We start from the raw sequence: 25,145 nt of genomic DNA, 5'->3' as shown, positions 1-25,145 counted from the left end.
CAGAGTTGAACTACACTTAATATTTAAAGAGGTGATCCTGTCCCTCTACTCTGCTCTCGTGAGACCCCACCTGCAGCACTGTGTGCAGTTCTGGTGTCCTCAACATAAGAAGGACACGGAGCTGTTGGAGCAAGTCCAGAGGAGGCCACGAGGATGCTCAGGGACTGGAGCACCTCCTGTATGGAGACAGGCTGAGAACATTGGGGCTGTTGAGCTGGAGAAGAGAAGCTGTGTGGAGACCTCAGAGCAGCTTCCAGTGTATGAAGGGGGCTACAAGGATGCTGGAGAGGGACTCATCATCAGGGACTGTAGTGATAGGACGAGGGGTCATGGGTTCAAACTGAAACAGGGGAAGTTCAGGTTAAAGATAAGGAAGAAGAATCCCTGTGAGGGTGCTGAGGCGCTGGCACAGGGTGCCCAGAGAAGCTGTGGCTGCCCCATCCCTGGCAGTGTTCAAGGCCAGGGTGGACACAGGGGCTTGGAGCAAGCTGCTCTAGTGGAAGGTGTCCTTGCTGTGGCACGGGTTGGAAGTGGAGGAGCTTTAAGGTCCCTTCCAACACAAACCATTCCATGATTTTCTATTTCTGTTTCAGTGGAAAACTGACAGTGCTTCACAGGAGAGATTTCTTCCACATATTTTATCTAAATCTCCCCTCTTTCAGCTTAAAGCCACTGTTGGAGGGTCACACAGACACACACAAAGGAGGGTGAGGAGATACTCACATCTTCTCCGTTCATCCACAGGCTGACTGAGCTTCCAAAGATCATGGATTTTCCTCAGGCCAAAACGAGCAAGCCCCTAAAAAAACCCAGTAATGGAGCCTTAATATATAGGAGTAAAGGTGCTGTGTAGAGTCTGAGATAAAAAAGCAAAGTCCAGTGGTTATTGGTGTTAAAAGTGGGGGAATACGGGAAATGTGATGAAGATGCAGAGCTGGTTTCCTGGAGCTGTATCACAAGGGGAATGCTCCAGCCCAGTCTGCAGACAGACAGATGGACAGCAAGAGGAGAACAGCACATTTACTGACTGCCATTATCACAGAGCTGTGGCAGAACTTTATATTCAAAGGTATTTCAAATATATTTTTATCATGTTTTCTCTTGCTCATTAAAAAAGGTTAATTTTGGGGGCATTTTAGCTTTGCAAATGGCATTCTAGCTTTGTTAAAATGAGCTTTAGAAGTCTCTTGTGCCACAGATGCTGCTGGCCTGTTGCCTCCATACTGATGGGGAAAGCCAGCTCCAGGCACAACTGCATCCTCGGACCTGAAGCGATGGTCCATGCAAAGAGGATAAACCTCGCTCAATGGGCTTTAAATGCTTCAGTTTCAATATCAACTGAAACCAAAGATTTTGCTTTGGCAAAAAAAAAACTTTTTCAGGAAGTATTTTTCCCTCTCTTGTTTCCAAATCCAGTTTCTTTAGTTCCATCGAAAGCAGCATCAGTCCGAATTTAGCCTTACTCCACAAACAGGTTTCCAGTAGCAAGCATCCAGTTCAAACACTCTTTGCTTGTAACACACAGCTTTCTAGTGGAGAAACGATGGACTTGTAATTCCCTTTCTGAAGGGGTCCACACAATCCTTTCTCCTTCAGCTCCATGAGTGAAAACTCAACACAAACCTCAGAGCTGTTGCTCCTTCAAGGGGTTAACATCTGTCACTGCTGAAAATCCCTATTTCCTTCACTAAAAAGGCTGGTGCCCCAACTTGTCCTGGTTTTCCTGCGTGTATTGAGCCAGGGAGCAGACCACCACAGGGCTAGAAGTTTAGCAATGTGCACAGCACAGCTTTCTGTAGCATCTATGACACCTTCAGCTTCAACTGTTGTATTGTCCCTTCTGAGAGCTTGAAATGCTCATTGTCCCTCTTGCCCTTCCCCAATCCCACCCAGCAAACTGGAGCTGTTGCTGTTTCAACTGAGCTTGATGGAGAGAGATCCATGGGCCTGAAAAGAGACCCATGGGCCTGAAGAGAAGCCCTTGTCTGCACAGACTTGAGAAGAGCTGCACCAAGACTCCTCCCCATCCACACCAGATTGCTGCTTTCTCCCACAATATCAGTTTTAAACCACAAGCAGCTCAGCCACAACCTATTTCAAGCCTCCCGTAGGTGTCATTGCTCCAAGTGCCAACAGGCTTGGGAACTTGGAAGTCATGTTGGCAATCTCCCCTTACCCCAATCATGTGTATTTTAACTGGTCTGTCTTTCCCAGTGAGTGCCACAGCATCCTCAAACACATTGAAATTGCTTCGTGATAACAACGTCAACTTCCCTTCTGTGCTGCCTCTCACATCACCTGCATGGAGAAACTCCCAGTTAGAGAACAGGGATCTGAACCCAAAGTAAATCAGAGATCAGGATGAATCCTGAGGCGTTTTATTATGGAGCAGTTCAATGTCACTGAATGGAGCTGACTGAGCTCAGAGGCACCAACACAACTCACCCTTTTGGTTTCCACCCACTAACGTCTTATTCCTGATCCTCTTGCAGACATCCAGAATGGTTGCTCCAACGTAAGCTATTTCAGGCCCAAATCTGAAACTCTACGTGGGAAAATGAAGGGAACAGCAGGAAAAAGCAGAAGAATGTGTTAGAACCTGAGAAAAGTATCACTATATATGGAACTCTGCAATTCCCACCAACCTTCTGGACTTTCTCTTAGAAAGAGCACACAAATCCTTTCCTGACTATTCCTAGAAATCCTCGTCATCCTTACACCCAAGGAGATAGGAGCTGTGCTGTGAGATGGGACCAGCAGACAGGGCAAAATTCACCTCCTTTGCTCCCAACTCCTTTATCTCTCATGGGACCCCACTGTTGTAACTGACCGGCAATGTAAGCACGGATACATCCCTCCCCTGCCCACTCAGCTGAGCTGAGAGCTAACCCAGAAGAGAGGGGATCCCCTTGAAAAGAGGGTAACAAAGATGAGCAGGGGCTGGAGCAGCTCTGCTCTGGAGCCAGGCTGAGAGAGCTGGGCTGATTCAGCCTGGAGAAGAGAAGGCTCCTGAAGGGGAGACCTGAGAGCAGCTCCAGTGCCTAAAGGGGCTTTGGACAAGGGCCTGTAGGGCCAGGCCAAGGGGAATGGCTTTAACCTGCCAGAGGGGAGACTGAGATGAGCTCTTAGGCAGAAGCTCTTCCCTGTGAGGGTGCTGAGGCGCTGGCACAGGGTGCCCAGAGAAGCTGTGGCTGCCCCATCCCTGGCAGTGTTCAAGGCCAGGTTGGACACAGGGGCTTGAAGCAACCTGCTCTAGTGGAAGGTGTCCCTGCCCATGGCAGGGGTTGGAGCTGGAGGAGCTTTAAGGTCGCTTCCAGCCCAAACTCTTCCATGATTCTATGAAGCAAGCCATACATGAAGGTCTTTAGCCCGGTGCCCATTTTGCAAGCTACGTGGCTTTCCTAGTGATGGGATCACTCCACTAAGAGTACCAGGGGAGTTTTGCAGTGTAGAGTGTGAACAGCAGAGCATGCCACCAGCCCAAGGCAAAGCCAACACCCCACAGTGACAGACTCCAGGATCCTGGCTATTGAATGCCTGCTGAAAAAGGATGTGGAACATTTTCCACTGCATTAGGGCTGTATCCAGGGAAGTACAGCAGCAGATGCTCATCTTACCTGGGTGAGGTAGTAGACATGGGTGTGAGGCACTGAGTAGAGGGTATTGACAGCACCTCGGAAGGTGTAGATCTGCTGGTGAGGGTCTCCCACAAGGATTATGCCACATCTCTGTGACAGCACAATATCCACGATGGCTGCAGGAAAACATGGGAGCATTAAGGGGTTTATAAGCATAAGTCTGCTTATAAAGCAGAAGTGAACCATGCAACATCTCTTGCCTGTACAGGCAGCAAATCAAAGTGCTGGGTCCTGCAGTTGGGCCACACCAATCCCCTGCAATGCTCCAGGCTTGGGGAAGAGCAGCTGGAAATTGCTCATGGGAAAGGATCTGGATTGATGGAGCTGAACGTGAGCAGCTTGTGCCCAGGCAGCCAGGAAGCCACCAGCATCCTGGCCTGTACCAGCACCAGTGCGGCAGCAGGGCCAGGGCAGTGACTGTGCCCCTGCACTGGGCACTGGTGAGGCTGCACCTTGAATCCTGTGTTCAGTTCTGGGCCCCTCACTACAAGAGAGACATTGAGGTGCTGGAGTGGGGCCAGAGAAGGGCAGCGGAGCTGGTGCAGGGCCTGGAGCACAAGTGTGATGGGGAAGGGCTGAGGGACCTGGGGGGGGTCAGTGTGGAGAAGAGAAGGCTCAGGGGGGACCTGATGGCTCCCTCCAAGTGCCTGAGAGGAGGATGGAGCCAGGAGGGGCTGGGCTCTGCTCCCAAGGAACAAGGGATGGGACAAGAGGAAACGGCCTCAAGCTGCACCAGGGCAGGTTTAGATGGAGCTGAGGAACAATTCCTTCCCCAGAGGGTGCTCAGGCATTGGAACAGGCTGCCCAGGGCAGGGCTGCAGTCACCGTCCCTGCAAGTGTTCACACACTGTGGAGACGAGGCCTCAGTGCCATGGGTTAGTGGTGGCCTTGGCAGTACTGGGAACGGTTGGGCTGGATGAGCTCAAAGGGCTTTTCCAGCCTGGTTGGTTCTGTGTTTCTAGTATCTCTTGCCTGATGACTCACAGCATTTAAGAAGAGGACAACACAGCTGCAGGAGACCCCAGGCTGGGGAGAAGCAAATGGATGCATCCGGCTGACAGGGAGCTGCCAAACATCCTCCCACTATTACAGGCTGACACCATACTTCCCTGGGCTGGAGCTGCAACAGCATCATTTTAATCCAGCACAACACCAGCAATCCCCAGTGCCCTGACCATGCTGCATGTGTGCACAGTGACCAAGCATACACCTCAAAGCCCTTCAGGGCCTTGAACAAAGCCTGCCCAAGGCTCATGTGGTGCTGGGAGAGCAACCTCTTGTACTGCAGTTGCAAAAGCACAGCCAAACACAAGCACAGGTCTCCAGAGAGTATGGGTGGGAGATCTGATGGAGCTTTTGCTCCGATTTGATAGCAGGGGCTTTCTTCTGTCCCCCTTTTGTTCCTCAGCACATGGTTTGGTGCGCTCAGATCCCTTTAGTACCAATTCAACCAACTCTGCAACAAAGAGCTACTCCCTGTATCCCTGGTACAGAAAGCAGGTTTCTGCCATGATTCAGGAATCCCCAGAGTGGTAGAAAGCATGGGCAAGACTCGCATTTTTTATGCATCTCTAGGTCTTAAGGCTCAAAGCATGGTGCTAAAGCAGAGTGAATACACTGACAGGCTGAGAGAGCTGGGCTGGTTCAGCCTGGAGAAGAGAAGGCTCCTGAAGGGGAGACCTTAGAGCAGCTCCAGTGCCTAAAGGGGCTGCAGGAAAGCTGGAGAGGGGCTTTGGACAAGGGCCTGTAGGGACAAGCCAAGGGGAATGGCTTTAACCTGCCAGAGGGGAGACTGAGATGAGCTCTTAGGCAGAAGCTCTTCCCTGTGAGGGTGCTGAGGTGCTGGCACAGGGTGCCCAGAGAAGCTGTGGCTTCCCCATCCCTGGCAGTGTTCAAGGCCAGGGTGGACACAGGGGCTTGGAGCAACCTGCTCTAATGGAAGGTGCCCCTGCCTGTGGCAGGGGCTGGAACTGGAGGAGCTTTAAGGCCCCTTCCAACACAAACCAGTCTCGGATTGTATGGAGCAGCTCTGCTGTTCTGGCAGCTGAACCATTTAATGTCTCACCACTCTCATAATAAACCATGTCCCTGGCTCTGCTGTGTTCTCTTTTTCTCTGTTAGCAACAAAGCAATAGTGAAAGGGTCTGGGTGGCATGCATGGATGCTCACAGCAGCTGGAAACAACCCTCAAGCTGGTGCACATGTGCTCTTCCAGCTGCCTTCCTGAATTTGCATGGATCTGGGATCAAGCAGAAGGTCAGTTCAATGTTATAGCAGATTTCCTTTTAACTGTGCTACTTCTCACAGCCCCCAGCACAGGAACATCCTCTCTTAGTGCTTAGGAGGGCTGCAGCTCTGTCTCCTGTCTCCACTCACCTGGAGTGCAGTCCTGTGCTTCATCCACAAAAATGCCATCATACCCTGAGAGCTGAGGCTTGCTGAGTTGCCAGAGCTTCAAATACCCTGAGAGAAGCAAGGCATGTCAGTGAGCAGGTAGCTTCCCATCGTAAACCTCCATGACCTTTAAGACAAAAGTCCCCTTTTTCTTAAGGAAATGAATGGTTTTGGCTCTATTTCTGGCTTGGAATTTGCATGACATTGGAGGGGTTGCAACAATCCCTACTGCTCCCAGATGTTGCTCTGTCTGCCTTGGCTGGATGAAGGACGAAACCCACCACCCAGACAAAACAAGCTAAGTGCACTGGAGGAAGGCAGCTTTGCTGCTGACCCCAGGATCCTAATGCACAAAGGAGATGGCACAGAAGACAGTGCCAGAGGTAGCTTGTGCTGGGGAAAACTATCTGCACATATGCTAAGAAGAGGAAAGGACAAGCAAGAGGAAAGGACGTGCTGGCAGCAGTAAGGAGCGAACACTCACTGTTAGCACTTGCTCCCCACTGTCTCACGCATTATTTGTATGGTTTTGCTCCATACCTCAACAGTCCCATCATTTTTCTAAGGAAAAATGAACGTCTTCCTCCCTTTGGGCCTGCTCTGAGCTCCCTGCTGAGCCAGTGGCAACAGAACAGGACTTTTTGATGCTCATCGCTGGTGCACAGCCAGCAATAAGCAGCATGAATCCATTTCATTGTCTATAATAGCTCTTTACCTGAAGGCATTTACATCTGTGCTCTCTTACCATCACAAGTCATCTTGTATTTCTTCTCTGCATCCCCATCCAGCTTCTTCATGTTGTGCCAAATCTCTTTGGCCTCTTTGACATTGATCTAGAAAGAGCAAACAGAAGGGTCTGCACAGATTGCTTTGAGCAGAGAAACAGCCCAGGCACAGGAGCTCTCAAAAGGCTTCTCTGCAGTCTTTCTCCTCCTACTTCTGTGTCACCACCAGTTAACTCCTCCCCAACACAGTCTTTTCCAGATACAGGAAAAGAACACTTCTCTGGCTCAGCTACTGATGTCATGCATCCCCCTTCATTCTGCACATTAACACCACACTTGGTGTTTATTTTGGCTTCTCTGGACAGCTTCAAGGTATTGAGGGTTTTGAGGCTGTCAATTCACTTCCTACCAGAAATACCAACTTCAAACGGGGTTTCTGCTGCCTGGATTGGATGTGATCGGATATGAGCAGTGCAGAGTGGAAAGGCTGATATCCTCCACAATGCCACCCCATGTTGTTTGCAATGGCAATGCTTGCTGTTGCTATGATGTCTGTCCTCTAAATGAGAGCTTTTGGGTTTGGCTCTGTGTATCCAAATGACTACAGGAATGCTTATTGCCTTCACATGTAAGAGCACAACATTCAGGCACTGATATAAATCCATGGAACCTCTTCTCTCTTTTTCCTTGCAGGGAAGACACATCTGCACTGAGCAGAGCCAGCGATGACAACCTCTCTAGAAGCCAGCTGTGCAAACAGGGACAACAAAGAGGCCCTGGTTCCTTTGGATTTGTCACAAATAACCATGGAATAACCATGGGATAACCATGGAATAACCATGTTTTGACAGTCAGTTCTGAGAGCTGAAGCTCAAATACCCATGAAATAGGAGAGATGCGGATGGGAGATGAGGCCCTTCTAACCCTTGCGGTCTTGCCCAATCCAGATACTCACTTCCTTTTCTGCTTGACTGACAGCTTGTGTCTGGCCATGAGTGTTTCTGAACCAATGAGGAGAGTGCTCTTCACAGATCTCTTCATCTGAAGAGGCAAAAAAGCTTTCCAGGGTTTGGGAGACCATTTTCCCTCTTACAAACAGAGACTGGCCCTTCTGGTTCCGTAGAAGGGAACTGATGGAATAAACTGACATCTTGGAGAAGTTCAGCTTGCCTTTTTCCTTATAGCTGGGCCACAGATGACACAAAACAAGAGAGACATGTTGAAACACACAGGAAAAGCCTAGTGGAAAAGCAAGCTCAGTCTCCTTCCTGTTGCACACTAACACTTGCAGATAGAGCTCTGGTTTATACACCCACTGTAACCTGGTAATGGAATAGCTTTTAAATCTGCACGCATTCTGTGGTGGAAGCACAAACATGTTCATTTTATAGATGGAAAGTCGAGCCAGTGAGATATTCCCAGCATTCCCCTCTGCAATTACAGCGTTTCCAGAGCCAGTTAAGAGGATTACCTCTTTCCAGGATGTGGTTCATTTTCCCTCTCATCTGCAGTTTAGATGTGCCAGACAGTGCTCATTAGAATAACTCAGGTTAAAACAACCACCTCCTCTAAAGAAAAACAGCATTTAGCGTGGTTGTACCACTGAAATGTAATTGGGAAATGGGGAAAAGACATTCTCAGTGGCTTCTGTCTCCCTGTGAAGTGCTCCTTGGCTATAAGCACAGGATGAACAGCCCCCAAACCAGCGATGGGGCTTGTGTCAGCACTCTATGCCAGAGCAGGGCAATGATTCTGTTTCCCAAGGCTCCTTTGAATGCTAAAATCACTGAAAGCATTCAGAAACCATAAATCACAGCCCGGCTTGAAGCAGGAGAAAGAAATCATTTCCCCCATTACTTTTGCTTCCTCAGATCCTGGAGGGTTACTTCAAAATCAGACTTCCCTTTCCTGCCTTGTCTTTTCCCTGCTGCATTAGCCTTCAATGAAGAAATCCAAAGTCCCCACTCACGGTTTGCCAACACTTCCATACGCCAACGAGTGGAAAGTCCTGCACGTGACATTCTTGGGGAAGACACTTTTCCCCTTCTCTGCAACTGCTTTGTTAAATGCCACGTAAAGGAACTGCAGACCTGCAAACTTCTCCGCATACTTGACCAAGGTCGAGGTCTTCCCTGAGCCTAAAGAACACAAGAAAGCAAATAATAAAGCATCCAGAAGCTCTTCCCTGTGAGGGTGGAATGGGTTGAATGGAGAAGCTGTGGCTGCCCCATCCCTGGCAGTGTTCAAGGCCAGGCTGGACAGGGCAGGGAGCAACCTGCCCTAGTGGAAGGTGTCCCTGCCTGTGGCAGGGTGTTGGAACTGGATCAGCTTTCAGGTCCCTTCCAACCCAAAGCGCTCTGCAATACCATTATTCTATGATCCAGAGTCAGGGATGAATGAACCCACACCCCTCTCATCAGCTTCACCTCCTCCCTCCTACTGTCCTAAGTGCACAGCAGGACTATTTGCAGCTAATGGGAGTTTATTTACCAGCTCCAGTGAAATCAGCAGAAGCCGTGGAGCAAAAGCAGCTTTGAAAACTTACAGTCTGCATCCCAAAAGCTTTTAATAAAACCCCCTTTTATCACCCAGTATTGCAGGAATCTGAACATACCAGAAGGTCCTAGTTCTCCTGAAAGACAGCTTGGTAAATGGAATGTTAAAATTGCTCTTATGAACGACTGTGCTCTGGCACCTGGAGCATCTCTTACCCTTTTCATTGACTCTGGTGTCTGCAGAGTTGTTTCTCTTATACATTCTCACTCCTGTCTTTAGCTGCATGTTTTCCCCTTCCCTTCTTAAATACATTACCCCAGAGGTGGTACCAGCATCACTGATGGGCTCAGCCTTGGCCAGTGGTTCTATCAGACACAGGGGAAGCTTCTAGCAGGTTCTCACAGAAGCCAACCTTGTAGCCTCCCAATACCAAAACCTTGGCACAGAAACCCAAAGTGCCTGGTATGGATACTGGGCTCACTGGTACATTGCTCCCATGTCTCTCTCTAACTCCACTGCCACAACAGCTTTCAGCAATTGGTTTGGCCACCTCACCCTCAAGTTCCTTTACATCTCCTGGGTGATGCAGTCCAGAGCATGAAACAACCCACCAAGGGTCTCATCCATAACCTTTCCCATGTGGATGTGAGACTGACCCTTTGGTGGACCCCTACAGAGAAGGATCCTGAGGCTGCTCCTTTCCAAGACCCTCTATGAGGAACATGGATGGATGCAGAAACACATTGAGCCGCTCTGTCACTGCATCATTCCCTCTACGGCATCCTTTACATCGCAGTGAGCTAAGAGAGGCTTTGGCAAGCACCCTCACCCACATGTCTGAAGAATAATTACACTCTTTTATGCCTTTTGTCAGCTCTTTTTCAGCTTTGTTGTGGTCACATGAAACCTCTGTTCATGTATGTTCCCTTCTGCATCATGGGGGCACGGTGACTTTGTGCAGACATAAGAAACCACCCTCAGTGGCTTCTGTACCGTGGTGTTCTGCTGTACGTGTCCTTTAGCAGGTCTGTTCTGGCACAGAGCATGCATTAGCTTCGAGGCCCCAGGGTTGTGTCTTTAAAGGGAACTCTCTGGAGGTGGAAGGAGAAAACTGACTTTTCCTTCTCTTTATAAACAGACTTGATTTTATCCAATTCCCCTTTTCAAAACAGTGTCAAGCACTGAGGAATTCTTAGCTTGTGCTGCTTCCACAGGGATGCTAAATCTGAACAAGTCAGACTGGCTCTGTCTAGAGGCCTGTGGACAATAACACTGCGAAACAGCAACACATGGAGCTGCTCTTCCCCTCCTGGCTTCCCTGACAAGCTGCTCTGGGCAGTCACTGACACTTGGTTTCAGTTTCACATCTGAATAAGACACTTACCCAGCTTAAACGGCAGCAACCACCACGCTTCCCATCCCCATTTCTCTGCAAAAGCTTGCTCTGATTGTTTTTCTATTGATTAAAAGTAGGGTTCATCCCCTGGTATCCACACAATTCCTTGGATAAAGGAGCAGGGGGGTAAGGGGCAGGATTAGAGGTTACACATTCAGTCTTACAATGTAAGTTTTGGCTCTTACCTGCAAATGCCATAATCTTCACTATTTGACCATGCTCAATTTTGTGATTCAGAACCCTTTGCTGTTCGTGGGTCAGCTTTACCTCAGGCCAGCTATTAAAAGCAGAAAGCAACACAAAGGGAAAGGAATGAAGGGCATAAATCCTGCCACATAAACCAACCACATCAACTAAGGGCAGAAGGAACCCAATGGAACGACTGATCCCCTCCCACAAGCAGGAAGGTGGCACTAGTGCTACTTGGTTATTGTGCACAGGAGAAGAGCAGGGAATGAGAAAAGACTGGAGATAGCAAAGGTAAAGAATAAACCTGGGGAATGTTCTATAGGAAAAGATCTTCTCAAGGGGCCTAAGCCTTTAAAGATGAATCTGGCACTGTGGCTCCTTAGGCTTATTGAAAACAGTGACCTGGGTTTGGAGTGTTTTGCTGCGCTCTGATGTCTGAGCATACAGGACAGATCCATTCTCCTGCCTCCCAGAGGAGCCGAGAGCTCTGATTAACATTAAGAAAGGCACTCAGTGCAGTTGTTGTCTTCATAAAGGTCTAAATCCTGTAATTGGCCAACAGCATGAACCACCTCTTTGTGCAGGGTCCTCTCCAATACCACGGAAGCCTTGTTTAAGCATCCTTGACATTCCACAGCTGGCAGTCAGGTGACTGCCCCCAGGACACATCTTTTACTGAACAAGCAGATTCTGCTTAGAAGACTTCAAATGGAGGGGTGGAATGAAAGGGCTGGGAAAATAGCCTCTGATTTATTCATTTTATTATAACCTCTAGCACTGTTGTACCTTGGATCATCAGTGGTTGGATTTATCTTTGCTAGATCCCTGTCACAGATGAAAGCACTACCCCTTCTGTAGGTAAGGATGAGGAAACTAAATGACTCTACAGCAGAAGTGGAACCAAGCCTGGACCTCCACAGGCCAAGAAAGCATTTCATTCCTCACTGTCCTTCCTTTCTAGGCAGTAGTTACCAACCAATGCTAACCTGTAATATCTATAACATTATGTTAATATTCACATGGTATTAATATTATGTTAATATGTTCCAGTTATCCAACAGGATCCAGAAAACAGGAGCCAAAACAACGCCCTGGGGCTGGTATCTAATTTCCTCCCATGCACAGAAAGCAGTGCTCACAAATGAACAGCCTCAGCAATGCCACCAGCAGCCAGCCCCTGGACTGACTGCACCTTGTGTTTCCAGAGGAGCCCACTGCTAAATTTAAAGCAGGTTCTCTCCCCTCCTTTCAGAGCTTCTTATCCATAGGGAGAGTGGTGATTTGGGAAGAGCACATGGAACTGTGCTCCACCAAAATATAGATCCATCAGTGAATAATGACTGCTAAATTTACTCAGTGCTTGGAAATTCAATTTGTACAGATTAAGGCCTGATTTTCCTCTGAGAATTCAGGGAGAAGAGGGAAAGGAGCAGAAGAAGGGTTTGTACCAATCCTTACGAGTCTTGTCAATCAGCTCCTACCAGGAAACATTTGCTCGCCCTTCAAGGTTCATCCCTCCACCAGGACCCTGCTTACTTATCACCTACAATAGCATTACCCAGACTGTAAGTCTTGTCTGCAGCACGAAGCCACCGCATCCTCTTCCACTGTCTGCATTGTCACAGAAGCATTTTCCATCAGGTACAAGCAGTAGAAAATGCTGTAATGGATCCTGGTAGAAGAGACAAGAGACAAACTATCACTGAGAACTCATCAATAGCAAATGAAGTGTCTGCAGCTACCTAAAAGACCACCAACACCTCAAATAACTCCACTGGGATGGGGCACAAAGCCCCAGGCACTCAGGGAGTTGCAGGAGACTGTGTTAAGAGTAGTTAGTTCTGCCTCAAAAAGTGAGTGCTCTGTTTGTGGCCTCCTCCTCCTCACTCCTGCTAGGTTTGGGTTTCAGGGTCTGCCATGCAAATGTGACGTGGGATCAGTCCAAAGCATCCTTTTGCTCTCCTGAACCACTATGAGCAACAGCCTAGGGGAGTTTGAGAGAGAATTTGGGGCTAGTTCAGGCTTTTGAAGTGAACCAGTTTCATCAACTGCCTTATGACGACCCCCTGACAATCCTTCATGGTGCAAAGAATGGAGCTCAGAGACTCTGTGGCTTTACTTGTGCTGGCAACAGCAGGTATAAAATGAACCTCCATGGCACACCAGGGTTGACACCACTGTGGTTTTACCTCTTTTAGTCCAGTTTTGGTCCTGTGGCCTAAGAGGGCCACACTCCAGGACAAACCTTGTGTCTCACATTAGGTGACCTGCACTCTCAGATTCACATTGCTCAAGGAGCTGCAAACAGGATTCAGACAGTTCCTCAAGGCCAGGTTTTCCTCCTCACACCCCAATCACAAACCTCGTGGGGTTTGAAGAGATAATGGCAGAAGAGATGTGGTCATTCTTACCTCTTCTCTCCTCCATTATTTAAAGAGGTGGAGATGAGACATGGGTGACTTTGACCATGAACTCTCATTGCTAGCAAGTACATCCTCTGTCTGCCACACCCTTAGAAGGTGTTAACTCAAGTTAATGACCTTAGCCAGCAATCAGCAATCACTAACAGGCCAAAGAAGCATCCTGATTTCCCTGTTTGGTAGCCTGAGTACATGGCCCATGCCTGAGTAAGCAGAGGATGAAGTGTCTAACACAGGCTGATCTATACCGTGCAGAAGGCAGCTTAAAGAGCATTCTTCTTCCTGGCTATAGATCCATTTTCAGTGCAGTTCCTCTCAAGTCTTCCCTTAAGAATCAATTACAAGTGTCCTTACTCCTTATCTCATCCTCACTGTAATTCTGTGGGCTCTTACCTGCATTACCAGGCACCTCTGTGAACAAAAGACAAGAGGATGGATCGCTACCTACAGGCAGAGGGAAGGTAATACCCACATTAAATTGTGATGTGCATCTATTTCTAAGCAGGAAGTTTATATAATTGCTTTAAAATCTGCTTTTCTTTCTGAAAAAAATCCTATTCCTTGAGCTTTATCTCCTGAAAAACAAGTGGATTATAGAACAGTCCTGGAACTAAAGCAAATCTAAAGGTAACACTCCTGAATGTTCCTGCAACAAGCTAGGAATGTGCACACTGTTCCCAACAAACTGTACACTGAGCAACCAGAGAGCCCTAAGAGGAATATTATGCTCATGAAATATACAGAAAATACATATTTCATATATATATGTTCACATATATTTATGATATAAAATATATATTTATATGTATAATAATATGAATATATTACATATATTAAATATACATATGTTAATACATATTCAATATATATTTTATATATAGAGAAATATATGCTCATGAAATATATAGAAATATATGCTTATGGGCATATATTCACTGTATATACTCCACATTATTATAGCTAGAAAGAGGCAGGCAGACAGGGAGCATCTTCCTCTTCCTTTACCTGTTAGTGATGACGATGCCCTTGTTTCTCATTGCACACAGCAGTGTTGCCATGCAGTAAAGTGTCTCGGTCACATCCACAACAGAGAGGGTAGAGCAGGGTCTCTGCAGACATCTGATCAGCTTCTGGATGTCGCTGACGCCATCGGAGAAAAGCACCATGACCGCAATGATGGCCCAAGTGCTCTCAGGCTGGGGGAGGCAACCAAGAAAATGAGCAGAAAGCCTGTAGGAGGCTTTAGGAGCAGGGAAACACTGCTTCCACGCTGGAAAAACACTTCTGCCTTGACAAACTCATAACCCGGAGCAGCTCTGCTCTGGAGCCAGGCTGAGAGAGCTGGGCTGGATCAGCCTGCAGAAGGCTCCTGAAGGGGAGACCTTAGAGTAGCTCCAGTGCTTAAAGGGGCTCCAGGAAAGCTGGAGAGGGGCTTTGGACAAGGGCCTGTAGGGACAGGCCAAGGGGAATGGCTTTAACCTGCCAGAGGGGAGACTGAGATGAGCTCTTAGGCAGAAGCTCTTCCCTGTGAGGGTGCTGAGGTGCTGGCACAGGGTGCCCAGAGAAGCTGTGGCTGCCCCATCCCTGGCAGTGTTCAAGGCCAGGTTGGACACAGGGGCTTGGAGCAAGCTGCTCTAGTGGAAGGTGTTCCAACCCTGGAAGGTTGGAACTGGAGGAGCTTTAAGGTCCCTTCCACCCAACCCATCTGTGACTGTATGAATAGTATCAAATAACACCCCAAAGGGAAAACCTTCAGATGCAGGAGGGCAGATCTGTCTTCAAAGCACCAGGAAATGCTAAACCTGTTCCATAAACCAGGTAATCGCTGTTAAACCTACCCCAGCCCTGCTCTGTAAATGTGGCAGCTTGTTGACAACACAGACTTCAGCCTTTGAGAAGAGGTGATGACTCTTCAAACACCGCAGAACCGCACCGGGATCTACCTTCCACTTGGTGGGTATGGCAGACACACACCTGCACAGAGTGGGAACAGCAGCATTTGCAAAGAAGCCTTATCAAGTGGGTTTATTCACCTGATATATAAATATATACCAAGTTTATATAGTGATGTAAATAAAGCCTTCTCCATAATACCATCGTTTTAGTCTCCAGTTCTTTCTGGCTGTCTCAAAGTCTCCTTTCAGAAGATGGACCCACTTTGCTCCTAAACCAATCTGACTCTATTGGCACCATCTAACTGCCAAACATCAGTCCCTCTAGACTACAGAGGTCTGAACAGTGCACTTGCTCTTATCAGGGACCTGGCTTGGGCTTGGCCTTGACTGATAAGTCACTGCAGGTCCAGGAAAGCAGCCTTTCAGGAAAGGAAAAGATGGGAATACATTGGAGATGGGAGGGACCAGGAAGAAGAGCTCAAATCTCACACCCTCCATGAGATCCTTGTATTTTACCTAAGCCCAGGAAATGTTGAGCCTCTCTGGCTCATCGGGAGATGGAGAAGCAGAGCTGACGTGACAACTCCTGAAACACAAAGTGATGCTGAAAGGGATGCTTACATTGGCCTCACTTTCTCCAGCACAGTCACCCTGCAGGAAGCAACCATGGAACATCCTCCCCCAAGCTTGTTGTTGGGTGCCAGAAAGCAGCAAGTGACAGAGCAGCCCATATTTGACTCTGTCATCTAATGCTTGTCTTGGAGCTCCTGGCAGCTCCTCTCAATTGCTGAACCGAACCTGGCTGTGCTCCGACATGCAGGTCCATCTCCAGAACCTTCCTTTGAGCCTCCAAATGCAGCAGCTGCTTGTTGGCACCCTCTTGCTCAGGCTCTCCTCACCTCTTTCCTCCTTTGATGTAACAACCATCTCCCTGCCCTCCAACAGGCAACACTATTCAAGACTGTTCTTCCACCCCCTCTTCCCAGTCCAGCTTCTCCATCTCTTAGTAGAAGGCTATCCCCACCCAGCCTCTCACTTAGCCATCACTTCTCACTTGCTATCAATGATGCAAACTGCAGAAGGGACTTTGGAAGCCAACTGCTCAGTGCAGGGGCAACTTCAAGGTTTGGTCATTTGTCCACTTGAGGCCTGAGCATCCCTAATGATGGAGATTCCCAAGCTCTCTGGGTCAGTGTTTGGCTGCTCTCTTCATATCTAACTGGATTTCCTATATGGAACTTGTGTCCATTGCTTCTTGCCCTCTCACTGTGCACCTCCAAGCATCATGCTCTCTATGGCGTCTTATTAGACACGGGAAGACAGCGATTAGATCCCCTTTCCACCTTCTCTTCTCCAGATTTCATCCTCTACTTGTATATCTCCTCAAACACCATGTTCAGTTTTGGGCTACAGGAAAGACACTGAGGTGCTGGAGTATGTGTCCACGCTGCTGGTGCAGGGACTGGAGCACCAGTACTAAGAGGAGCAGCTGAGGGACCTGGGGGGTTCAGTCTGGAGAAGAGAAGGCTCAGGGGGGACCTGATGGCTCCCTCCAACTGCCTGAGAGGAGGATGGAGCCAGGAGGGGCTGGGCTCTGCTCCCAGGGAACAAGGGATGGGACAAGAGGAAACGGCCTCAAGCTGCACCAGGGCAGGTTGAGATGGAGCTGAGGAACAATTCCTTCCCCAGAGGGTGCTCAGGCATTGGAACAGGCTGCCCAGGGCAGGGCTGCAGTCACCGTCCCTGGAGGGGTTTAAAAGATGTGCAGATGTGGTGCTTGGGGACACGGGTTAGTGGTGGCATTGACAGTGCGGGGTTAACAGTTGGACTCAATGATCTTAAAGATCTTCTCCTAAATGATTCTATGACCAAGTGCTCCAAACAGAACAAGGAAGAGAAAAAGGGAAGTTTTTCACCTATTTCTAGAACCCTTGTAGTGATTTCTATTCATCTTCCTGTCCATCTCCCTCCTGTTTAGAAGACAAACCCATTGCTCTCCTGGCAATTCACAGGCTACAATGGAAGAAGACCCAAAGCAAGGAAGGTCTGAGGATCTACAGGTACAAGTCAATGCTGAACTGGACTCACCTGATCAGCCCAAACACGCATCCTTCCTGCTCCTTTGTTATGGCAAAATCCTGCATGACCTGTTCGATGCTGCGCAGGGCCGTGGCCTCCTTCTTTAGGTACCGATGGTACAGCTTCTTCCAGGGAATGAACTGGAATGTGAAGCACATAGAACCATCTTTCACCTCACAGCACTGGAAAATAGGCTTCTTCTGGCAATAAGCTCATCAACATGACATCCAAAGACCTGGAGTTCAAAACGCCCCTGGAGCTTGATGGAAACACCTAGCATGAGATGGGGAATGGAAGAGGAAGGAAAGAAAGACAGACTTGTTCCTCATAGCCTGCAAACATGCCTATAAGAGGCTGGTTTTAATAGTATTATGGGAACAGGGTGATGCTAGTTCAGTTTCAAAACAAAAACATTACAGGAATGGGAATATTTTCAACACTATTGCACAGAGCTGCTCTGAGTGCTTAAAATCCCTACATCCATGAAGCCTGACCTTCCCGCAGCCTGCTGTTTGGACTTCTTTGGTACAACCACCAGGACCCTGCCTTTTGGGCTGTGTACAGAGCACAGAGCAGATTTGGGAGAGGACTTGAGCACACTGAGCAGTCAATGTATGCACTTGTTATGCATCGCTAGTTCTTCAGGCTCAAAACGTGCTGCTAAAGCAGAGTGAAGGGCATTGACAGGCTGAGAGCTGGGCTGGTTCAGTCTGGAGAAGGTTCGAAGGAGACCTTAGAGCAGCAACCGGCTCTAGTGGAAGGTGTCCCTACCCATGGCAGGGGCTTGGAGCTGGATGAGCTTTAAGGTCCCTTCGACCCAAGCCATCCCATGATTTTATGACACCTCCTGCATTGCATCCAACCTCACTCATCCCAAGTTATCAGCAAGGCACGAACTAGAACATGGACCCCAGGAAAACCTGGGCTGTGATCAGTGCCCCCTGGCTCTGTGCCAGGCTGAGGAACCTCTTTGTACCAGCTGAGTGTTCCCAGTGCGAATGGAGCGAGCTGAGCAGCGCTGGCTGCCTCTGAGTCACCTCTCGTTGGATGCAGAGATCTCACTGCAGCCAAAAGGGGGTCACCACTGTTTGTACTGTGAGAGCCTCGACTGCAGATGGATCCAGCTCCACACAACCAGAGCTAAAAGCATTTCCTCTAAAGCCATTTGACTACAAGAGACACCACACACACAGGCTGGGGCATGGGACATCCACCAGCCACAAGAGGACACTGCCCAGTCTGGAGCCAGTGTCCTGCATGACCCCTGTCAGATAGAAAGGAAGATTGTGTGCAGTCTTACAGGATGCTCTATCCATGTTATGGGAAGTACTAAAAGATGTTAGCGATTTAGCTTAAATAAGTAAGTTTTAATTGTTTGAGTCAGAGTATTGTGTGGTTCAGGATGCTGTTTGCTCAGCTTTAGCTTTACAAAGCAGCTAGGTTGGCCAAAGCCTTAGGCCAGAAACTGTGGACTTTCACCAAGAGATGCTTTCAGCTGGAATAGAGTTGGTTTTCCCAGTATTATCCCCAGAAGCTGGCGCAGTGCTGTGTTTTGTCTTTAGTGTGAGAAGAATGTTGTGATTACACTGATGGGTTTAGTTGTTGCTAAGTCCTGTTTATCCTGAGTCCAGGACTTCTTCAGTGTCCCATGCTCTGCCATTCAGCACAAGAAGCACAAACCAGAAGATAAGGAGGCTCCTGCTGTCTGCAGGAGCTGGAGCTCCACATGATAACAAGAGCTGCATCCAGCTCTGGGGCAGCAGCACAAGAGGGATATGGAGCTGTTGGAGCAAGTCCAGAGGAGGCCACAGAGATGCTGCGAGGGCTGGAGCAGCTCTGCTCTGGAGCCGGGCTGAGAGAGCTGGGCTGGGTCAGCCTGGAGAAGAGAAGGCTTCTGAAGGGGAGACCTTAGAGCAGCTCCAGTGCCTAAAGGGGCTCCAGGAAAGCTGGAGAGGGGCTTGGCCTGTAGGGACAGGCCAAGGGGAATGGCTTTAACCTGCCAGAGGGGAGACTGATATCAGACATTAGGAAGATGAACCTGAAGCAGGAGGAAGAAGCACATCTGAGCGTGAGTGAGGAGTCAAAAGGGGCACCCATGGGCTCACTGCAGCCACCCGCTGCAAAGGGACACTGGTCCCAGCAGTTAAAGTCCCAGCTGCTGTGTGTGTGATCCCTTGGGTGGTGTGTGAATGCTCAAGCAGCAGCTTCTCCCTAAAATAAGAGGGCATCAAGGGAAGTTACACCAGTATTGATTTTCCAATAGAGGCTGGCATCCAAAGATGCCACTGGGGTCCAGAGGACCACAAATTGACAAAAGAAGACAGGATGTGGGCATTAGGAACAATAAACAATTTAAAGAGAGAGACACAGCACGGATGCTCCTACAGCATGTGTAGCCACAAGACTAAGAGCAGAGCAGAAGAGTAGGAGAGGGAAGAGGCTCAAATCAATATCACAGCAAGTCCTTACCAGTGGATCACTGACTATGTCCCTCCAGCAGTGACACACCAGGCTCAGGTTCTGATACAGATCAATCACTGGTAGGAAAGCAAAGATGTTCCTAAGGACTTCGACAGGCAGCATATCAATATTTCCCTGAGGCACTTCCCAGGTCCGAGTCCCCAGGAGTCCATAGTGCGTATCAGGGACTGGCTCAATTTCCATATCATCAAGTTCCTGCTTGATCCAGCTGTGTTCTGGATGAACCACCAAGGGCTTCTTCTCAGGTTCAGCCCACAAATCATGCTCTGGCTTGAGGGTACCTGCAGCGGACAGAGGCCGCTTCCTGGAGCTTTCCTTAGGAGCTGGTATAAAGTCCTCATCCTCCAGAAAAGCAGAGTCATTGCTGAAGGAATCATCAGCAAAGGTGGGATCCAGAAGCTCTTCTTTGATTCTCCTGTCCTTCGTCCCACCAGCAGCCACCTGTTGTGTCCCAGGGACCTTGAAGTAATCAGCGATGTTGAGCTGACCTTGGCCTGCAGAAAGAGAAAGAACACGAGTGGGGTGAAGAAGAACAAGGGCAAAGCACACTGCTTCTGAGCTAAAAAGGAGCCCAAAGGTTGTGTAAGGTGGTGGTTATCTCCACAGGGCTCCTCATAGGTGTATGAGCTTCCTACAGGTGAACTATCCTGCTTCATGGTGCTTTCCTGGCAACTTAGGCAATTCAACAGAACAACGTCCATCTCTTTCCACTGTCTACAAGAAATGAGAAGGAAACAAAGGCAAGGCTTGAGCTGTGGTCGTGTTCCTCAGTCTGAGGTTGGGCTCCCAGTCGTTATCACTGGTTTTCACCTGGTGAGAAGGAGACTAAGATATTAGAAGAGCTTCAAGGTTTAACTACTCTGCATCATGAGGTCACAGCACCAAGCCTCTGCTGCTCCTACCACGGTATAAGAAAGACCAATGCCTTTAAAAGGATAAACAGTGATTTCTTGCCTGGCTGCGCTGGGGACCATAAAGGAAACTGAAACTTGGCAAGAGACTGCTCTCAGCAGCCTTTCCTTCCTGACAGCCACACAGTCCCTGTAGCACAGCCTAGAGTTATCAGCACTGATAGGATTCTTCTGTCCTTCTCCCAGAATACCCTGATGCTTGGCTGAGAAGCAACTCGAGAAGAAACAAATCGCAAGCAGCTACTGCTGATGCTTGATGCTTCAGGATGCTCCTGAAGGTGAAGCTGAAAGAGGTCTGATTTGAAAGACACTGCGTAAAATGAACAGGGAACGCTCGTGTCCAATAGCCTAAATCCTGCAGCATCCAAGATAATGAGGTATTTTAAAGTGAGACAGTCAAACGTATCACTGCTATGAAGTGGAGAAGTCTGAACACAGAGTCCAGGACTCTGATGTCTCGTCCGGCCTCACTTCAATCTGTGAAGCGAGTCACCTTACACCAAGGTACAGAGAGATTCCCAAGCATCACAGGGAAACACCACAATGCTCCTAAGTCTCATCTCCACAGTGACCAAGGCACTGAGGAATGATTCAGGATATAGTTCTTCTTTGCTTTCTACCTGTCTCCTCAGCCACACATGTATGTAGCATCTCCAAGCTGGGTATCCCAATGTTTCCCACTCCCAGGAAAGCTGCAGATCATTAATATCAGCAACACTTTAGCATCCCATGTACCTAATCAACTCATTATTAGTTAATAACGACCCTAAAGAATATCCAGAAACAGGAATCACATCATTAATAGTTTCTAACAGGAGTGTTCCTCAGGGAGAGCTGCTGCTCTTCACAGGTAGTCTCCAACAGCTAAACACAAGAGACATGGTGGCATTTCTGGTGTGAGGAGAGACTAAACACATGCAAAGACAAACCTGACCCCCATAGACGGAAGCAGTCACAGAATCTCTTTCTGTAGCTACCTGGTTTTGCAGAGGCAGAGATTAACCCCGGTTTTGCCACGCAACACTCAAAGCCAACCAATGTCTTCTATTTGGCACTACTCCCCTTCAGTTTTGGTCCCCGCTGTCTCAGTTGTGGTCCCCACAATCTCAGTTTTGGTCCCTGCTCTACAAAAGAGATGTGGACAGGCTGGAGATGAGCCACAAAGAAGATCCAAGGACTGGGAAGCGTGTGAGGAAAGGCTGAGAGAGCTGGGGCTGTTTAGCCTGGAGAGAAGAAGGCTCTTATCCCCTCCTTATCCCCACCATCCAGTGTTTAAAGGGTGATACAAAGACGATGGAGACTCCCTTTGTACAAGAAGTCCCATGGAAACGACAAGGGGTGATGGCACAAGTTACTCCTGGGGAGATTCCAACTGGACACAAAAGGAGAATTTTCCACCATGAGAACAATCAGCCATTGGAATAATGTCCCCAGGGAAGTGGTGGATTCCCCAGCATGGACACTGCTAAGATTGGGCGGGACAGGGTGCTGGGACATCATGTCTAGGTTGTGCTTTGCCAAGAAAGGTTGGACCAGCTGATCCCTGAGGTCCCTTCAAGCTGGGACTCCATGACTCCAACCAGCACAAGCGCAGGGATGGATTACACAACGCCCTTTTGCCCCACACTGTACTACCAGCACTGCTCTCCCCCAGACCCCTCAGCCTTCAAACCATTCAAAACCGGTACCTCCTCGATGTCTCTGTGTCCGGTGGCTGGGATGGAGGCCCCTGTTTACATCTCCTCTGCTTTGGCTTTGACTCAATGGCTGCGTCAGGGAAGATGAACCTTCAGCAAGAGCTTCGCACTCCTGGGCTGTCAGATGGGTTTTCTTGAACCTCTTCTCTGCTTTGCCAACAGGCAACAAAAAACAGACCCCGAAGTATAAGCAAAGAACAGAATAAACCCCATGGCTCTGACAGAGGCATAAAACCAGTTTCCCTTTGGAGCTTCAGCCAGAAGTTTCTCCAAATAAGTCACAGACTGGTTTGGGTTGGAAAGGACCTTAAAGCTCACCCAGTTTCAGCCCCTGCTACCCGCAGGGACACCTTCCACGAGAGCAGCTTGCTCCAAGCCCCCGTGTGCAACCTGGCCTTGAACACTGCCAGGGATGGGGCAGCCACAGCTTCTCTGGGCACCCTGTGCCAGCGCCTCAGCACCCTCACAAGGAAGAGCTTCTGCCTTATCTCCAACCTGAACCTCCCCTGTTTCAGTTTGAACCCATCACCCCTTGTCCTATCACTCCAGTCCCTGATGAAGAGTCCCTCTCCAGCATCCTTGTAGCCCCCATCAGACAGTGGAAGCTGCTCTGAGGTCTCCACACAGCTTCTCTTCTCCAGGCTCAACAGCCCCAGTGTTCTCAGCCTGTCTTCATATAGGAGGTGCTCCAGCCCCTGATCATCCTCATGGCCTCCTCCAGACTTGCTCCAACAGCTCCATGTCCTTCTGATGTTGGGGATACCAGAACTGCACACAGTGCTGCAAGAGGAGTCTCATGAGAGCAGAGCAGAGGGGCAGGATCCCCTCCTTTGAGGTGCTGCTCATACTCCTTTTGGTGCAGCCCAGGATAGAGTCACAACAGAAGCTCATACAATGCTCTGCTGAGGAGCGAAGGAGGGCAATGCATCACATCAGGGCGACACATCTGCAGTCACTGCAACAGCGACTTCACCCCAGGTCCCCTCTCCTGCGTTGTACAAGGCTTCAGAACAAAAGGGGACAACATAAAACCAGAACCCTTGCAAGCTTTGTGGCTCTCTCTGTAATACCATATAATACCAACAGCAATTGTGTAACAGCAAAGCATCATTAGGAGGACGCTGAGGCAGACTATGAAGGCTGAACTGTGCCATCACACAACAGTGATTCACCCAAGGAAGGTCAGAACCAACATTCAAACACACAAACTTGAGCCTCTCACAAACAGATCCAGCTGGGATCCTCCACTAAGGAGGAATCACAACCCCCTCACAGAACAGTGCTTCCCCACGAGGATGGGTAAGAAGCAGCACAATCTGTGTGAAGAGTTAAGAAAACCTTACTTGAAACGTGCACGAGCTCCTCTCTTCCATGCACAGGGGAGCCAGCAGGAAAGGAACACAGAATGCAACTCACTGCTACCAGAAACGCTCACGGGAAACCCAAAACGATGGCACAGGACGGGCTCTCTCCTGACTGAGCTGCCAGCAGAGCACTGCTCATGCAGGTTCACTTCTACTTTCCTACTATGCTGTGGTGCAGAGGATAAAGTTCTCTAACGTGTCTATGGCAGCCGCAAGTGATGGACTGATCCCATCCAGCAGGATCCAAGGGTCAGTTCATGACACTGCTTCCTGCCGTTCAGCCACGTCAGCACAGCAGAAAGGATGTTTTCCGACTTCATGCTCTCAGAACACAGCAAATGAGCCTTGAAACAGCAAATGAGGCAAGAAGATAAAAAGCAATGCAAGCCAGTCCTGCGACACTCAGGGACATGGGTTAATGCTTAGCCTCGATGAGCTTCAAGGTCTTTTCCAACCTAAAAGATTCTTTGATTCTATGATTCTACTTCAAAATGGTTTTTCTCACCCAAAATGAAAACCTTCTTTTGGATTAAGCAGTGCAAAGCATTAAAGGGCCCCAGTTCTCTGAAGCACACAGAGACTGCAGATGTCAGAGCTGAGGTGCCTGCTCAGTCCAGTCCTGGAGTTGTCAGACACAGAAAGTTCTTGCACAAGATCAGAACTGAGGGCAAAACCACTGCTCCCTTGATGCCAGGACAGCAAAACCCCACAGACCAGGACCATGGCAGAGGGTTCAAGTGCACAAACCCAACACAAGATAACCCATGTACTGCACACCAACAGTGTGAGCAGCAGTGAGCACCCCCCTGCAGCCCTGATCCAGCTCTGGGGCAGCAGCACAAGAGGGACGTGGAGCTGTTGGAGCGAGTGCAGAGGAGGCCATGAAGATGCTGCGAGGGCTGGAGCAGCTCTGCTCTGGAGCCAGGCTGAGAGAGCTGGGCTGGGTCAGCCTGGAGAAGAGAAGGCTCCTGAAGGGGTGACCTTAGAGCAGCTCCAGTGCCTAAAGGGGCTGCAGGAAAGCTGGAGAGGGGCTTTGGACAAGGGCCTGTAGGGACAGGCCAAGGGGAATGGCTTTAAGCTGCCAGAGGGGAGACTGAGATGAGCTCTTAGGCAGAATCTCTTCCCTGTGAGGGTGCTGAGGCGCTGGCACAGGGTGCCCAGAGAAGCTGTGGCTGCCCCATCCCTGGCAGTGTTCAAGGCCAGGTTGGACACAGGGGCTTGGAGCAAGCTGCTCTAGTGGAAGGTGTCCCTGCCCATGGCAGGGGCTGGAACTGAAGGTGCTTTAAGGTCTCTTTCAACCCAAATCAGTCTGGGATCCCACGACCAACTCACGCTTCACCTGCACTCATGTTTTTCCCCTTTTCTCCAGTTTTCTCTTTAGTGACAGGAGGTGACACATGTGCTGAGCAATCGTTGCGTTACGAAGCCCCATCACCATTCATGGCTTCCATCACTGAGGA

The 25,145-nt window shown here is 49.1% G+C and overlaps 1 protein-coding gene across 7 annotated transcripts in view; it reads right to left on the bottom strand.

Moving 5' to 3' along the window:
- The window catches only part of FBH1 (F-box DNA helicase 1), a 29,498-nt gene extending 4,366 nt beyond the window's left edge, over positions 1-25,132 (bottom strand). For 3 of the 7 annotated variants that reach the window (XR_008974406.1, XR_008974405.1, XR_008974407.1), the window contains exons 1-16: positions 25,025-25,132; positions 22,313-22,468; positions 19,702-20,207; positions 17,242-17,372; positions 15,097-15,232; positions 14,264-14,454; positions 12,397-12,510; positions 10,835-10,926; positions 8,727-8,895; positions 7,713-7,941; positions 6,778-6,865; positions 6,015-6,101; positions 3,618-3,754; positions 2,446-2,545; positions 2,177-2,298; positions 724-799 (exon numbers count right to left, since the gene is read on the bottom strand). Coding sequence is in view for 4 of the 7 variants with exons in the window: in XM_057425519.1 (XP_057281502.1) it covers positions 724-799; positions 2,177-2,298; positions 2,446-2,545; positions 3,618-3,754; positions 6,015-6,101; positions 6,778-6,865; positions 7,713-7,941; positions 8,727-8,895; positions 10,835-10,926; positions 12,397-12,510; positions 14,264-14,454; positions 15,097-15,232; positions 17,242-17,372; positions 19,702-20,207; positions 22,313-22,468; positions 25,025-25,034 (2,344 nt within the window). In the remaining 3 variants the exon portion in view is untranslated. The remainder of the gene's footprint in view (positions 1-723; positions 800-2,176; positions 2,299-2,445; positions 2,546-3,617; positions 3,755-6,014; positions 6,102-6,777; positions 6,866-7,712; positions 7,942-8,726; positions 8,896-10,834; positions 10,927-12,396; positions 12,511-14,263; positions 14,455-15,096; positions 15,233-17,241; positions 17,373-19,701; positions 20,208-22,312; positions 22,469-25,024) is intronic. The other 4 variants (XM_057425519.1, XM_057425521.1, XM_057425522.1 and 1 more) reach the window with 2 other exon arrangements.
- Between the last annotated feature and the right edge of the window lie 13 nt (positions 25,133-25,145).

Source organism: Pezoporus wallicus, unplaced genomic scaffold (assembly GCF_028554395.1).
Source record: "Pezoporus wallicus isolate ANWC-B61680 ecotype Strahan unplaced genomic scaffold, APGP_CSIRO_Pwel_v1 contig_4722, whole genome shotgun sequence".
Lineage (NCBI taxonomy): Eukaryota > Metazoa > Chordata > Aves > Psittaciformes > Psittacidae > Pezoporus > Pezoporus wallicus.
Note: the sequence above shows the minus strand (reverse complement) of the source record. Positions and strands in the feature narration are given on the sequence as shown.